Source organism: Nicotiana tabacum, chromosome 19 (genome assembly GCF_000715075.1).
Source record: "Nicotiana tabacum cultivar K326 chromosome 19, ASM71507v2, whole genome shotgun sequence".
Lineage (NCBI taxonomy): Eukaryota > Viridiplantae > Streptophyta > Magnoliopsida > Solanales > Solanaceae > Nicotiana > Nicotiana tabacum.
The window spans coordinates 110965247-110981784 of record NC_134098.1 but is presented as its reverse complement, the minus strand read 5'-3'; the positions used below and the strand labels follow the sequence as shown (position 1 = coordinate 110981784).

The following is a 16538-nucleotide window of genomic DNA, read 5'->3' as shown; positions in this document are numbered from 1 at the left end:
TACACTTCGTTGATATGTATAATTTGCATTCAAAGCTTAACGGAATGAATGTAAAAAGATTTGAATAGCAAAGAGGATATGAGCGGATCTTGATTCTAACCAATCGTATCTACTATATATATAAATCAAATCTTGTGAAATTTTGAATTTGCTAGCTTTGTTGCATATCTTTTGCATGTTTTATTTTTTGGGATAATTTCATAAACCTCCCTGAGGTTTTAGTATGTACTACTGCGTACCTCTGATATGGTTTCAATTTTCAAATATTACAAAAATCTCTCTTTTGATATTTAGTGTAACAAAACTATTTTGGAGCTTAAACATGAAAGAGTTTGTTCCTTATGGAGTATTACTTTGTTTAACAAAATTAACTTATTTTGTTTTCTTAACCGGTCTTCAACTTTCATGTAACGATGCTCTTATTTAATTTGCAACTGCACAAAGTTATCCTTATATATAGTTTAATTTATTCTTATATATATACATGAACAAGATAATTGGCCAGTTGCCTAGCTCGTTTCAACATACTACTGGTAAGAAATTACTGGGAGAAATGAAAGTGTGTTAGGATCGGGAAATCGGATAGTGCGGAATTTAGCCAAACAACGTTATAATGACAATAACAAAGACAATGCAAGTTGATAATAATGACAATTAAAGTATATAAAGAAGACACCAATTTAACGTGGTTCGGTCAGTGTGACCTACGTCCACAAGCAGAGAGGAACAATTTCACTATAACAGCAAGAGTACAAAAAAGGGTACAAAATTAGAGTAAATACTCTAATTAATTCCAAATATCCTAAGAGAATAACCTCACAAGATCACTCCAAAGAAAGGGTTTACACAAGTATTTCCTAACACTCAATTCTCTTACAAAATACTCTTAATAAATAAAGGAGGAGAAAGAAAGACAAGAGTGAAAAGCTTTTGAATTGGTGTGTTTACAAATGAGGAGAAACTCCTCTATTTATAGCAAAAAATCCTTGACCTAATAATGAATATGATGTCATGGCAAATGTCATGAAAACTTAGCCCCCACTTGAAAAGAAGCCAAATTAATGGTCATATTACAAATCTCCACCTTGATCTAATTTTGGCTTATATATAATAAATTTGCTCCACCTTCTCCGCAATAACCCTAATGGGCAAAATCATTCTTCATAAATGCCAATCAAGTTCAGGCAAAGCTTGAACTTGGACACTGGAAGAGGTTTTATGAACATGTCAGCAGGATTGTCTCTAGTGCTGATCTTCTGAACATAGACTTTTTCTTCAGCAATGATTTCTCGGATGAAATGATACTTTATATCAATATGCTTCGTCCTCTCATGATACATCTGATCTTTAGTCAAGTGAATGGCACTTTGACTATCACAGAAAATGGTAATACTACCTTGGTATGAACTGAGTTCCGCAAATAGACCCTTCAACCATAAGGCTTCTTTGATTGCCTCGGTCACTGCCATATATTCTGTTTCGGTAGTAGATAAAGCTACTACATGTTGTAATGTAGCTTTCCAACTAATAGCGCAACCACCAATGCAAAATACATAGCATGTCAATGATCTTCTTTTGTCAAGATCACCTGCATAATCTGAGTCTATAAAACCAACCAAAGTATTAGTATTTCTCCAAAACTTCGAACATATGTTTGAAGTACCTCGCAAGTATCTGAGAATCTATTTCACATCCTGCCAATGTGCTTTACCACGGCAAGCCATATACCTGTTTACCACGCTCACTACTTGTGAAATATCTGGACGTGTACAAACCATTTCATATATAATACTGCCGACTGCACTGGAATAAGGAACCTGTGCCATGTACTTCTCTTCTTCCTCTGACTGCGGGGATTGAGCAGCTGATAACTTAAAATGAGCAGCAAGAGGGGTACTAACTGGTTTAGTATCTTTCATGCTAAACCTCTCCAAGACTTTCTCCAAGTACTTCTTCTGGGTCAGGAATAGCCTATTGGATTTTCGATCTCTTTTGATCTCCATGCCAAGGATTTTCTTAGCTGCTCCCAAATCTTTCATCTCAAATTCACTTTTCAACCGACTTTTCAAATTGTGAATTTATGTTAAATCCTTAGTAGCAATGAGCATGTCATCAACATAAAGTAATAAGTACACAATGAACCATCATTTAACTTCCGGAAGTATACGCAACTATCATACATGCCTATCGAATAACCATGACCCAACATAAAGGAATCAAACTTTTTGTACCAATGTCTTGGAGACTGCTTTAATCCGTATAAGGATTTCTTCAACAAGCAAACATGATCTTCTTTTCCTTCAATTTCAAATCCTTCGGGTTGATGCATGCATATTTGTTCCTCAAGTTCCCCATGTAAGAAAGTTGTCTTAAGATCAAGTTGTTCTAATTCCAAATCATACATGGCAACTAAGGCAAGCAAGACACGAATAGAGCTATGTTTAACAACATGTGAGAAAATATCATTAAAATCAACTCCTTACACCTGATTATAGCCCTTTGCAACTAATCGTATCTTATACCTCGCATCTTTAACCCCTGGAATGCCATTCTTTAGTCCCATTTGCAACCAACAATTCTTTTTGATGATGGCTTCACAAGAGACCAAGTACAATTCTTGTGAAGAGACTCAATTTTTTCATTCATTGCAATCAGCCACTTGTCTGAGTCAGGACCAGAAATTGCTTCTGAATATTTTGGCGGTTCTCTAATTTCTTCATTTTCTTGTGCAACTGAAAAAACAAGTGCAACATAATCTCCAAACCTTAATGGTTTTTTACTTTCTCTTTGGTCTATGTTTGACTATAGAATACTCCTCTTCTTCTGGTTCAACTTCAGGAGTCTCAACTTCAGGAATTTCAGCTTCTGACTCAACTTCAGAAGTTTTAACTGTATTTTGCTCCAAAGTTGATGAGCTTGGCTCAGAAGGAATGCCAATCTCAACCTCCACTTACTTATGTGTACTCTTTCCTTTATCTGTATTACAAGAACTAGAAGACTCTTTTCTATAATGTAACATAGAGGATTCATCAAAGGTTACATCTCTGCTAATTATAAATTTTGGTGATGTGGGATCAGGATACCATAGTTGGTATCCTTTTACCCCAGATGCATACCCAAGGAAATGCACCTTTTAGACCTTGGCTCTAATTTTCCATTATTTACATGCATGTATGCAAGGCAACCAAATATCTTTAAATAAGAATAATTAGCAGGAGTACCTGACCATATTTTCTCTGGAGCTTTAAAGTTCAAAGGTACAGAAGGAGCTCGGTTGACAATATAACAAGCTGTAGAGATAGCTTCTGCCCAAAAGGTGTTTTCCAACCCAGCATTTGAAATCATGCAACGAGCCCTTTCCAAAGGAGTTTTATTCATCCTTTCTGCCATACCGTTTTGCTGAGGTGTCATTCTCACAGTACGACGTCGAGAAATTCCCTCATTATTGTAAAATTCGTTAAATTCATCATTACAAAATTCCAAGCTATTATCTATTCTAAGCCGCTTCACCTGTTTTCCTGTTTGCTTCTCAATTAAAACTTTCCATTATTTGAAATTTAAGAAAATACCACTTTTGTTTTTCAGGAAATAAACCCAAACTTTTCTTGAATAATCATCAATGAAAGTTAATATATATCTGGCACCACCTTTTGATGGGGTACATGAAGGACCCCAAAGATCTGAATGAATGTAATCCAAAGTACCTTTTATTCTATGAATCACTGGAGATTTGAAGCTGACTCTTTTTTGCTTCCCGAACACACAATGTTCACAGAACTCCATATTTTCGGTACTTTGGCCACATAAGAGACCTCTTTTGCTGAGGATGGAAAGACCTTTTTCACTCATATGCCCCAATCACATATGCCATAATTTGGTGATGTCAGAATTTGATTTATCTGATATTGAAACTGCAGTATCACCTGTAACAGTAGATCCCAATAGAGTATACAACGTACCGGATCTGGATGCTTTCATGATCACAAGAGCACCATGAGAAACTTTCAGAACTCCACCTTCACTTGTGTACTTACACCCAAGAGATTCTAGAGTGCTCAAAAAGATGAGATTTTTCTTCAGGTCAGGAACATGTCTAATATCGGTGAGAGTTCTCACCACACTATCATGCATTTTGATTCGAACTGTACCTTTTCCAATAACTTTGCATGCAGCATTGTTGCCCATCAAGACAACTTCACCTCCAATAGATTCATATGTGGTAAATAAATCTCGATTGGGACACATATGATAAGAACAACCCGAATCTAAAATCCACTCATTGTTAGATTTGAAACTATTATTAGTTGCCAAAAAAATAGTTCCCTCAGTCTTATCAGCAGCTACACTTGCTTCGGTAGTGTCAGTATTTTTGTGCTCATTTTTCTTTTCTGTATGCTTTTCTTTATTTTTCAATTTAAATCATTAAGAAATAATGTGACCTTTCTTATGACAATATTTGCACATGACATTTTTGCATCTGGATTTTGACCTTGATTTAGGTCTCTCACTACTTGAATCTTTCTTATTGGATCTACATCTTATGAACAAGTCTTCCCCTTGGTTCCCACTAGTTTCCCCACTAATATCTCTATCTATTTGTTCTTTTGATTTCAAAATAGATTTGATATCTTTATAAGAGATATTATCATTTCCATAAAGCATAGTATCTCTTATATGTTTAAACGACTAGGGTAAGGAAACAAGCAATAACACAGCTTGATCCTCATTTTTGATTTCAACATCTATGTTACTTAAATCCATAAGAAGAGAATCAAAAGTATCAAGATGCGTAAGTATAGAGGTACCTTCAGCCATACGAAAAGTGTAGAGTTTTTGCTTTAGGTAAAGCCTGTTTTCTACTTCTTTTTTTCTCTCCATATATAAGGTTTTCAGCTTTTCCCATATGCCTTTGACTGAGCTTTCTACTGAAACTTCACGCAAAACCTCATTTGAGAGATTTAAAATAATACATGCTTTTGCCTTTTTGTCTATGGAGGCAAACTCCTCGTCCGTCATTTTATTCGGCTTCTTCTCCTTTCCTTGCAGTGCCAAATCTAAGCCATCTTTAATTAGAATGACTTCCATCTTTAATTGCCATATTCCGAAGTTTGCACTTCGGTCAAGTTTCTCAACATAAGACTTTGTTAGAGTCATTTTGGCTATTTAAACTAACCCGGTTAGATCTGGCACTGATACCAATTTGTTAGGATCGGATAATCGGGTAGTGCAGAATTTAGCCAAACAACGTTATAATGACAATAACAAAGACAATGCAAGTTGATAATAATGGCAATTAAAGCATATAAAGAAGACACCAATTTAACGTGGTTCGGTCAGTGTGACCTACATCCACAAGCAGAGAGGAACAATTTCACTATAACAGCAAGAGTACAAAAAAGGGTACAAAATTAGAGTAAATACTCTAATTAATTCCAAATACCCTAAGAGAATAATCTCACAAGATCACTCCAAAGAAAGGGTTTACACAAGTATTTCCCAACACTCAATTCTCTTACAAAATACTCTTAATAAATAAAGGAGGAGAAAGAAAGACAAGAGTGAAAAGCTTTTGAATTGGTGTGTTTACAAATGAGGAGAAACTCCTCTATTTATAGCAAAAAATCCTTCACCTAATAATGAATATGATGTCATGGCAAATGTCATGTAAACTTGGTCCACAAATTTTGTTATATTGGATATGATGTCATGACAAATGTCATGAAAACTTTCCCCCACTTGAAAAGAAGCCAAATTAATGACCATATTACAAAGTGCATTACTAACAAATATTACAAGTCAAAGATTCCAAAACATTTGCATCCTTGCAAAACAAGGGGCTAACCATGGCCATGGAGAACAAAATAAAAAGGCTAAAAACAAGAAAAACTATATGACTATATACACTCTTTATACAAGTACATATGATCTTCACCCACACAAATAAAGGGGTATGAAGGAAGTTAGGTCTGAAAAAAAAAAAAAACCAAAATCCATTCAAATATATGTGATCATAACGATCAGTAAATTAAGAAAAAAACAACCTTATATTTGAATGAAGTTGTCAACTATTCTCATTCAATGGCCTGCCAACTTTTTCTTCATTGTCCATCTCTTCCTGCACGCTTCTAACGCCTCCTGCTTCATTCTTGAGAGTTCCTGAAAGCATTGTTGATATTGTGCTTCAATTGTGTCAAGCTCCAACTTTAACTCGGTATCCTCATCTTTCTCTATTAACGATAAAAATGAACAACTGCTTGACAAACTCATGCCTTTGGAAGCTCCTCCATCTGTATCTGTCAAAGTTACCTCCAGATTCTTTCCAAATTCATTTGGTAATATGCATTCTACATAATCGCCACTGTTTTCTTGCAACTTACATTCATCATGAAACAAACCCGTGAAATCTATCTCCGATAAGTTTCCACTAGAACCTTTAGAGACAACATCTGTAAAGTAATCGCCAAATCCAAATGAATTCCCATTCTTTAGAGAAGAGCTTTTCCCCATTACTTGAGAAGCAACTGAACCTTGAGACTCGTCGTCTATCACATTTGCCAAATGTGAAGGGGAAGCAAAAGTAACATGACAAGAAGTGCCATTTGAGTTAGCATACAATTTATCTTCATCAGCTTGAGTGCTAATTTGGTTATTCATACCCAGAGCTGGAATATCATCTTGTCGAGCATTGGATGTGGTAGGGTTGGGTGACAAGGTTAGGTAGTTCTCAAGAGCATGACTTCTCCCTCCACTAGAACGGTACTCAGAGGGAGGCTTCCAACTAGGCAAAATTTTCATTATTAGGTAGTCAATGAAGTCAGCAATAAAATCTACATCGTGATCATCTAGTTGCAATTGATCAACCATCTCAGCCGCAACTAAAAGTGCAGTGTCAGTATCAAGATAGAAATTGAAGTGTATATTCCGTACTCTGCCTGCAAAATTCAAAGGCTTTAAATAAACAAAAGCCTATTTGATTCCAGAAAGCCAAAGAAATAAAGACAATAATGAAATAGAACGTATGTACTTACCTGAAGGGCATTTAATTCGCAAGGTCAGTGAAACTGAGTTCTCATCATTCTTCTTACCCGTCAATTTAAATTCATTATTCTGATGAAACCTCTGGAATTCCAATGTTGGAGGACAAGGACTTCCACAATGGGAGTCTGTATATACTGACTGGTTATACTCAGAATCTACATCCATAGAATGAGGTGCAGATTTCAATGAACTTAATGATCTTGGACTTTGGTAAGGTGACTGCAAAAGACTATGGATTGGCTCATTTAAATTCTCGAATTGAAGAAATGGATCTTTAAGAAGGTCCTTGGCAGGCAACCTTTGAGGAGCAGGAACCAGGCATTTTTCAATGAATCCTTTGACTTGGGGATCGACAACTTTGCCGAGGGAAGCAGGTTTAACACCCTGAAATAAAACTTCCTTAGATTCACAAAAACATGTATGTAATAGACTAGACAACTTAAAGAAGCAACTTTATTGAACTTACCGAGCTAACTTTCTTAAAAATTTGAGCAGGATTTTTGCATTCACTGTAAGGATATTCGAAGGTTACTAATTCCAACATACACATTCCAAAGGAATATATGTCCACTAGTTCATTGTATTCTTCTTCATAAAGCTCGGGGGCCATGAACTCCGGCGTCCCTTTAGAGCAATAGATAAAGTTAGCAGTACTCTAGAAGAGGAGACATTATTTCAAAGCACATCGATAGAAGAAACACCCATACCAATTACACTCTTAGCAGTAGGCTGCTCCATAATGGTCGCCAATCCAAGGTCCCCAATCTTAATTTCTCCATGATTTCCATTGACAAATATGTTGTCACATTTCAAGTCCCTATGAATGATAGGAGGGCTCTGACAATGAAGATAGTCTAACCCTTGAAGTATCTGCCGTGCCCAATTCTTTATAGCCTTCATATTAACACTTCTATACTTCTTACGGTATCTGATAGCCACAACCTTACATAGTTATTGTACGACAACACAATTTGCAAATAAATAAAATGAGAAACTATAAGAAACTCACTGTCTCAGGTTCCCAGATGTGAAGAGTTCAGTTATCATGTTAACTGTTCTCTTCTTGTCATCAATCCACGAATCGCAGAACTTCATTATATTGTCATGCTTCAATTGTCGAAGAAGATGAATCTCCGCATACAACTTTCCTAAATTGTCTGGTGACTGCAAAACATCATCGACTTTCACTCGGCTCCATGCAACTTCAATACCATCAAGCAAGTCAAATGCCTTGTAGCTGAAACATAATTTAATAAAAAAGACAAAATATTTTATGCTCTGAATACACAATTAGCACTTTTATAAAGGAACAATAAAGATCTGCAATAAAGTTTAGGAACATACAGAGTCTTGAATGCTCCCTTGCCCAATACTTCACTGTACTGTAGGTGATATAAAAGATTGTCAGTGAAATAATACTCTGAAGTTTTCAGTGCTAAACAGAAGAACATTTTCAATTTTTTCTTAAAATTCAAACTTCTACGATTTTTTTTGTCGTCAGCTTGGAAGCAAAAAATTGCTAAAAAACTAGAATTTGGCCTCAAGGAAAAAAGAGAATCCCATACCCCTTTCTTCATTTCCTTTTCGCAGCTTTCTCAATCACATAAAAAGTTTCACCTGCTCCTTGTTTAACATTCTATTATTTTGATGAAAATTACATATTGCACTTCGAACTTGAAAGCACACATTATCATCCCATATGGTAATTCAACAAAACGAAAAAGATAAAGTGGATTAGTATAAACTCAATCATTCTATTGCAAATTACTATTCTGATCCCATTATCAGCAAGAATCAACAAAAACCAGTTTTCAGATTTTTTTCTTCTCTCCATCCTTTTTATAAGGACTCTCTCTCTCTCTCTCTCTCTCTCTCTCTCTCTCTCTCTCTCTCTCTCTCTCTCTCTCTCTATCACCCCCCTCCCTCCTCCTCCCCCCCCCCCCAACCCACACCCACACACACAATTTATAGGATGCAGGATGACTAAAGGAATTAGGAGCTTGGAAAGTTCAACATATGTGGCAGTTTGAGTAGTTTGATCTTTAATTCTTAGGCAGTTGGGTAGTTTGTTATCTGGCTGTCAAGAATTTTCTCTTTGATTGAACATCTTCAAATTAGTTTGAGCTGAAGCTAGCCTCGCTTGACCTTTACTTTCCATCCACAGAAAAAGTTTCATTTCTCTTGGAGTGTTAACACACTACGAAAAAATAGGGATTACAATGTCTCTTACAGCAGAAAATTGTTGCTTGGAACTACAACCACATGATATTGCTTATGTTTATGGATTGGACAATATTGTGAAAGGATCCAAAACAACTAAGGAAGAAATGAATCATATACTATGATTTAATATGCATTTCTTTCGCCTCTGAGTTTAGACTATAGACCACCTAAAAGCATCTATGTGAGTACAATGTGCTATTCTCCTAAGAAAAGAAAAACTGAATTTTGCTACTTGATTATCAAGCAATTCAAGAAAACAAACATTAAAGCATAAAATAATACTATAAACAATGGAAGCACAACAACAACTGCGAGTCAATCCCAAACTAGTTAAATTTGGACCCTGTCACCTGTTGCATTCTAATACTCATTAATAGAAATGAAGCAATTAATGTCCAAAATTATAATGCATAAGGAAGAACCAATACCAAAACAATAGAGAGTAAAGAGAATTACCCGAACATAGCGACCCTTGGGATCTTTCTCAACGAAATCAACTTGGTGATTAGGTTGCTGATCATTAGCAGCAGAACCTAAAGATCCGCCTTTGTTACTAGAAGAACGTCGTAACGGGCTTCCATTTCCAAATCCATGACCGTTTCCAGAATGATAAGAACATCCTGATCCACCCCCGAAACTCATTCCCGTAATCAACCAAACAATTATAACAAAGGAATAACAAGATTTAACAAACACAACCCAAAGCAGGACAACCCAGAAATAGCAGAAAAACAACGTATTAATCAAATGTTGCCCAGAAAAAGATGACAACTTATTTGCATGTGGGTAAATGCCTCGGAATAAGAGAATGCCGATCGCACGTGGAAAAATCTTCAACGTGATCGGCATTCAAAATCGAGGCTAACACCTAAAATCTCATTTACAGAATGAAAATTCTTATCATCACAATTACCAAACTTCACATTACACCGCCACCTTCTTCTTAATATCTTTCTCAATCAAAAATATTCAGGCCATGCAGTGCTAAGTGATGATTTTTTTTTCTTTCCAAAATGCTAATGATGAATTAACCCTTCAAAACATAGTTATTAATTAGGGGATAAAGAAGGGCTAAGGATGAAAGGGAAAAAAAAAGGAAAAATATAAACTATAGATAAAAAGATGAAAGCTATAGCTAAATGATGATGGAGATTAGAGGGAAAACAATTAGTAACTTTTTTTTAGGAGGAAAGAGAAAGAAAAGGTATGAAATGGGGTATGTGGAATTGATATAAGAGAGGAGAAGATAATGCTGGAACAAACACTTGTCCGTTCGATTTACTCATCTGTTATCAATTTCATTTCTCCTCTCTGATTTAATTGGAATTATGAACATGATTTAGGTTAGATTAAATCGGCGAAAAAAAATGCAGTAACCGCTAGACCAAAAATAAAAAATAAAAAAGCAAAGTTTATAGGAGTATCAAATAAGCTACAACAAGTCATGTAATTAAGGATAAATGGTTATGGAGATGCCAAAACTAAATAATTTTCGAAAAGGAAATTATGTTATACTTATATTGGGATAAAGATGTATCACACAATGGAGCACGGAGAATTAATTTGGCCATAAATGTTTCTCCTGCACCAACCCCTTCATCAAGATGCATCCACCCCATACGAAAACAAAATTAGTAAGTTCTGTCTGATCCTAAATTGTTTGCTATTTTTTGGTACGATAATATAAGATTCATGACCACCAAGAAAATTTGCGAGATTTTGAAATATGTATTGGTAACGTAAGTGTTTTAAGTATATATTAATGGCGAAAAAGTTTTATAGAATTAAGTTATTTAAAAAAACAATTATAATTTATAAGTAATTATATGATAAAGTGATTGGTGACTAGTATTAGAAACTATAGGCAGAATGACTTATATGTTACCTATACTTGTTTCACTTTGTCATGTCGGTCCCCAAATTTAACAATTTGCCAATTAAACACTTACATTCCTTCAAATCGTGTATAAATAAATGCTTATAACAGGAGGCTACCAGTGCGTGTAATACAATCTCCTACACGTAGACACCACGTCAAGAAAATTAACCCACGTAGGCTCCAGGTCATTTATTATCATCACATAGGAAAATAAAACGGGAAATGATTATTAACTCCCCAAACCCAAAAGTTTCCCTCATTTTAAAAACCTAAATCGAACCACTTCTGTCTCTCCTCTCTTTTCCGTCATCGTTGCCGGGATTTCCATCATCGCGGTTGTTATCGAAGTTTCTGGGGTAAGTTTCTTCATCTTTTGTCTTTATTGATCTTCATTTCCCTCAAAATATGGTAGGGCTGCTTATCGAGTGGATTGAGCGGTTATTTACTCTTAACGGTTTGGCTTATCGGTTATCGGCTTTTAAATGTATTAATCCGCTAGCCACCCGATAAGATATCAGGCGGATTGGTATCGGTTTAGATCTTATCGGGCGGTTTATCAGCCTAATTCAATCTATATTGCGTGCATTAATTGTTTGCTGACCGCTATGACTCAAAATAAAATTCCTATGCTCAGCAGACTACATTCCAGTCTATAGAATACAATAGATGAGTCCATTACATCCCAAAGCAGACTACATTACAGATGAGTCCAGAATACATATGTCTTTCCTCCGCCTACAACTGCAAAGGAAAAGTCAATGCTCCCTGATTAATTCTGAAATGATAAAATTCCAGTTTATATTCAAAGTGAGTCCAGAATACATATTTCAAAATGATTAATCCATAAGTGAGCAGACTACATAGAAATGTTTGGCTTGCAACTAACACCTAACAGTGCTTGAATTTCTGCAGCTTCAAAGTTCAAACAACAACTTAATCCATAAGTGAGTAGATCCCTGTAAAAAATATGCATACACCAAATTTTAGCATTAAGCAACGAAGTAGAGACTGTGATAAATACTACTGTCTTGATTCTTGTTTGATGTTTAGATGACTTTTCTCATACATATTCTTTCCGAATAGATCATTAAGTACTCAATATTTTTTTCGCAGCGTATTTTCCAGTAGAATCATCTCTGGGGATGAGCCTATTAAGAACTTATAACTATCAGAAGAAATAGAAGAGAACACTTGGTATAATACATGCCATCAAAATTATCTGTATTCAACTCTGATTAGTAGGTTCTGAAAAGGAAATACATGCAATTAGAAACCTATTGGTTAATGACTACTCCTTTGGAATAGGCTACTTTGCCTCATGGTTAGCAAACCAGTATATCTTCCCTTCCTAACTTATCTACTGAAAAATAAAATATTCTTTCCTCTCATCATATGTTTCTAAATTCTAATCACCATAACCCAAGATGATGAAAAAGGAAAAAGCAGCCAAAATTAATTTATAATTTCCAAATGAAGAGATGGCGAGATACAAAATTCACAGTTTTCATAACCATTAGCTTGGTGAAGCATTTATGCTTATTTAAGTACAACAGTACAACTTAAGTTCTCTTTATCATAAGGAAACTATCAACTACTTATTAGTGATAATAGAAGATAGAATGTCTACTGATAATTACTGATGCTGACTAATCATAGCAGTTGCAAGCACAAATTCAATACTTGAAGCCTTGATGGGTTAAATTCGAATTCTTACCAGATATATTAACACTACACGTCAATTACGGAAGGGTCTTTTCCATTGCTGGCTAAATCTGAAGAAAAAAATTAAAATAATGAGTCGTGCGATAAATATAAGCATATCAACAACACTTATATACAACAAATATAGTAACAATATTATTACTTTGTTCAAGCTGCTCGATTTTATCAAGATCTTCCTCAACACTAACAAGTTGTTTTAATTTTTCATTTCGAAGCCAATCTTGAAGACACACTAGAGCTTGCGCCAATTTAGGAGTTAATTGTTCTCTTATGCATATTCCATTCACTATCAATCCAATGGGCAGTGATACACATGTAATTGATTATTTGTATAGAAGTCCAGGTATCAGTGGTAATACATACTCTTTATTTTGTTTCTGTAAAAGACCTCTTCAACTTTTTCTTTTCTTCATTAAAAAGATCAAAACAATCCCTAGTTACAGTACTACAGGAAGGGATCCGAAAATAAGGTTGCGCCACTTTCATAAAGTCTCTAAAACCTTATTTCTTAACAAAGCTAAAAAGAAGCTCATCAATTATTACCATACGACCTAACGCCTTTCTACACTCTTCTTGATCAAATTTCCAAGTAACAATAACTACGTCACCCTGACTACCCCCCGGAACACATTGAAAGCCTAAATTTGATTGTTTTTTATCAACAATAGCAGGGCGTTTATGACACTTATTCATATGAGTAAGAAGTGTCGACGTACCATCTTTGGTCTTAAAACAATACTCAATAAAGCAATAGTCACATTTTGCTTTTGTACTCCCTTCAGAAGTAATAATTTATGTAAAGTGATCCCACACAACAGATATTTTTTTTCTTTTTTTGGTTATATTTGACTCTGTTGTTTGAGCTTGACTTATTGCATTTGAATTAGAAGTCCCACTTTCACCCATCACCTTATCATTTTTTATATTTTCAGCTATGCTATGAGTCACTGCAACAAGAAAAAAAAAGGAATGAGAATAACAAGTTGCTTAACAGATATTTATACAGGTACTGTCAAAATCGATCTCAAAACAGATGAGTTTTGTGAACTTTAAAACATTATGCTGATTACTGTTGCTTTTAAATTTTGTATACTGAGAACGGAGTTAAACATCCTAAATTTTGTATGCTTTTAAAGTGAGAAGTTTCTGATTCTTCACAAAACTTGTGTTTATGTTTCAAAACAGATCAGTTCCTGTTTATGTATACTGAAGCAAACATCTGAATACTTTGAGAATTGAGATGCTCTTTGATTTTAAAGACATAACCTTCAAACATAAAAATCTGATTTTGATGAGAACTTTGATGATTCTGAAGAGTCTGACTCACTGTTTGATATAGATGAGAACATTGAAGGGTGTAGTGATTTGGAAGATGACTTAGCTGAAATTAGACAGTCTAAAATCAACAAAAAGAAGAATGCCCAAGTAAATGTAGATGAGATACCATCTGGTCCAGTTGGTATAAATTCTGGTTTTGAAGCTATGCATAAGAACAAAAGGGAAAAATATGAAGGGAAACTAGGAGGGGATGACCAATATTTTGACAACTGAGATCCAGGTAGTGAGTGTAGTGATGATGAAAGAGAACTTGTTGGCCCTGATAAAGTAAGGGATGCACCAGCTAGGAATCCAAGTAAGAAGGTCTACTTTGACACAAGTTGCAAAAAAAAAATATTATTTTAACTGTATATGATATTTGCTGTCGTGTCATCTAGCTTAAACTCTTATGAAAAGAAAATCTAGAAAGCATGTCATTTACTCTTTCTTTTGAAACGTGCCGCCATTTCAAAAAACAATTATGATATACATTGATAAAAGACGACAAGTAATTACTGTTATAAAGTTCGACTAGAGATTTATTTGTATTGACATGAATTATTTGATAATTGTGATATAAATGTGACAAAAAAGGTGTATAAATTGCATGGGGCGCCCTATTTGGTCGTCCCTTTATAATTTGTAACCGTTTTATTTTTCCGTTTGCATCCGTACCCGCTTTTTTGTTAAAAATATTTTAAAAAGACGATTTTGCCCTTCTTTAATAAAAGACTACTTTCTCTCCAAGTATACGACATATTGTCTCTTGTCTCTGTCTCTCTCTCTCCTTCACGATTTTTGATTATTCTTTGAAATCAAACGGTTTTCGCCATTGTATTCTGCTTGATTAGCAACTATTTCTTCTCCAACAAAATTAAGTATACTCACATGTACGATTTTAATGGTTACTTCTGTACATTGCATTAACTGTGTATGGGGTTTTAATTTAGGATTAGTTTTATGATTTAATTTCTGGGTTTTTTGTTGATAGTAATCTTAGTTGAATCGTTTTCCTTTTTTTATTTGTCCTAAAATAGTTTCCTAGGTTTTACTTTGATCAGTGCATTAGTTTTGTAGGTTTTACTTTTACGATTAGTGTTTTTAGATTTTTTGAAACTGTGTTTGTGTTTTTTATAAAAATTCTATATATTCTTCAGTGATTGTTGGAGACATTAAAATTTTTAAAAACTTTGAGACTCAAATAGATGATGCTATTAAAGTCTGAAGTTTATAATACTTCAAGGATAACTTAATTCTAGGAGCGAAAGTTTTGTTTTGTATTTTGTAAAAGTAAAGTATGTTTTGTATGCAGTTCTTGTTTTGTTTTTCATGAACTTCAGCATTCTTGGAGTTGAAGTTGTGCTCTGTATTTGTAAATGTAACGACCCGTCCGGTCGTTTTGAGAGTTGTAGCCTCGTTTCCCCATTTACTACTCATTTTATGCTTTATAGCTGCTATGTAACTTGCCGAGGTAGTTGGTTCGGGTTCGAAAAAGTTTCAAAATGGGTTGAGACACTTAGTCTCAAGGTTGGAAGCTTATATTGAAAAGGTTGACCGGATGTTGACTTATGTGTAAACGATTCCGAAATAGAGTTTTGATGGTTCCGTTAGCTCCGTTGGGTGATTTTGGACTTAGGAGCGTGTCCGGATTGTGATTTGGAGGTCTATAGTTGAATTAGGCTTGAAATGGCGAATGTTGGAATTTTAGAAGTTTGAACGAGAGTGGACTTTGTGGTTACCGGGCTCAGATTGGGGTTTCGAGAGTTGGAGTAGGTCCGTGGTTCTGTATGTGACTTGTGTACAAAATTTGAGGTCAATCGGACGTGATTTAATAGGTATCAGCGTCGTTTGTAGACGTTGGAATTCTTTAGTTTTTATTAGGCTTAAATTGGGGTGCGATTCGTGTTTTAGGTGTTATTTGATGTGATTTGAGGGCTCGACTAAGTCCATATCGTGTTTTAGGACTTGTCAGTGTATTTGGTTGAGGTCCCGAGGGCCTCGGGTTGATTTCAGATGGTTAACAGATAAAAAATGAGACTTAGTGCATTGCTGAAGCTGGGGAGTCTGCTGGTGTAATCGCACATGTGGATTTTGATCGCAGGTGCGAGCTCGCAGAAGCGAACATGGTAGTGCAAAAGCGAAAAGGGAAGAGTGGGGCAGTAGTCGCAGGTGCGAGGGAAATTCCGCACCTGCGTGACCGCAGATGCAGACGAAGGGGTCGTATGAGCGCAAGTGTCCGCAGAAGCGAGTCCATAGAAGCGGAAGCGCGATCGCAGAAGCGGAGGCAGTGGAGCCTTGGCAAACCACAGAAGCGAGAGATTTCTCGCACCCGCGAGACCGCATGTGCGACTAAATGAGC

General features: G+C 35.4%; 1 protein-coding gene across 1 annotated transcript; it reads right to left on the bottom strand.

Moving 5' to 3' along the window:
* Positions 1–5862: 5862 nt before the first annotated feature.
* LOC107801273 (putative serine/threonine-protein kinase WNK6) lies at positions 5863–10519 on the bottom strand. Its single transcript, XM_016624563.2, has 7 exons — positions 9718–10519; positions 8383–8420; positions 8048–8275; positions 7746–7966; positions 7505–7662; positions 7029–7422; positions 5863–6932 (listed from the first exon to the last, which is right to left on the bottom strand). The coding sequence occupies exons 1-7, from the start codon at positions 10108–10110 to the stop codon at positions 6076–6078; spliced, it is 2289 nt and encodes a 762-aa protein (XP_016480049.1). The 5' UTR covers positions 10111–10519; the 3' UTR covers positions 5863–6075.
* Between the last annotated feature and the right edge of the window lie 6019 nt (positions 10520–16538).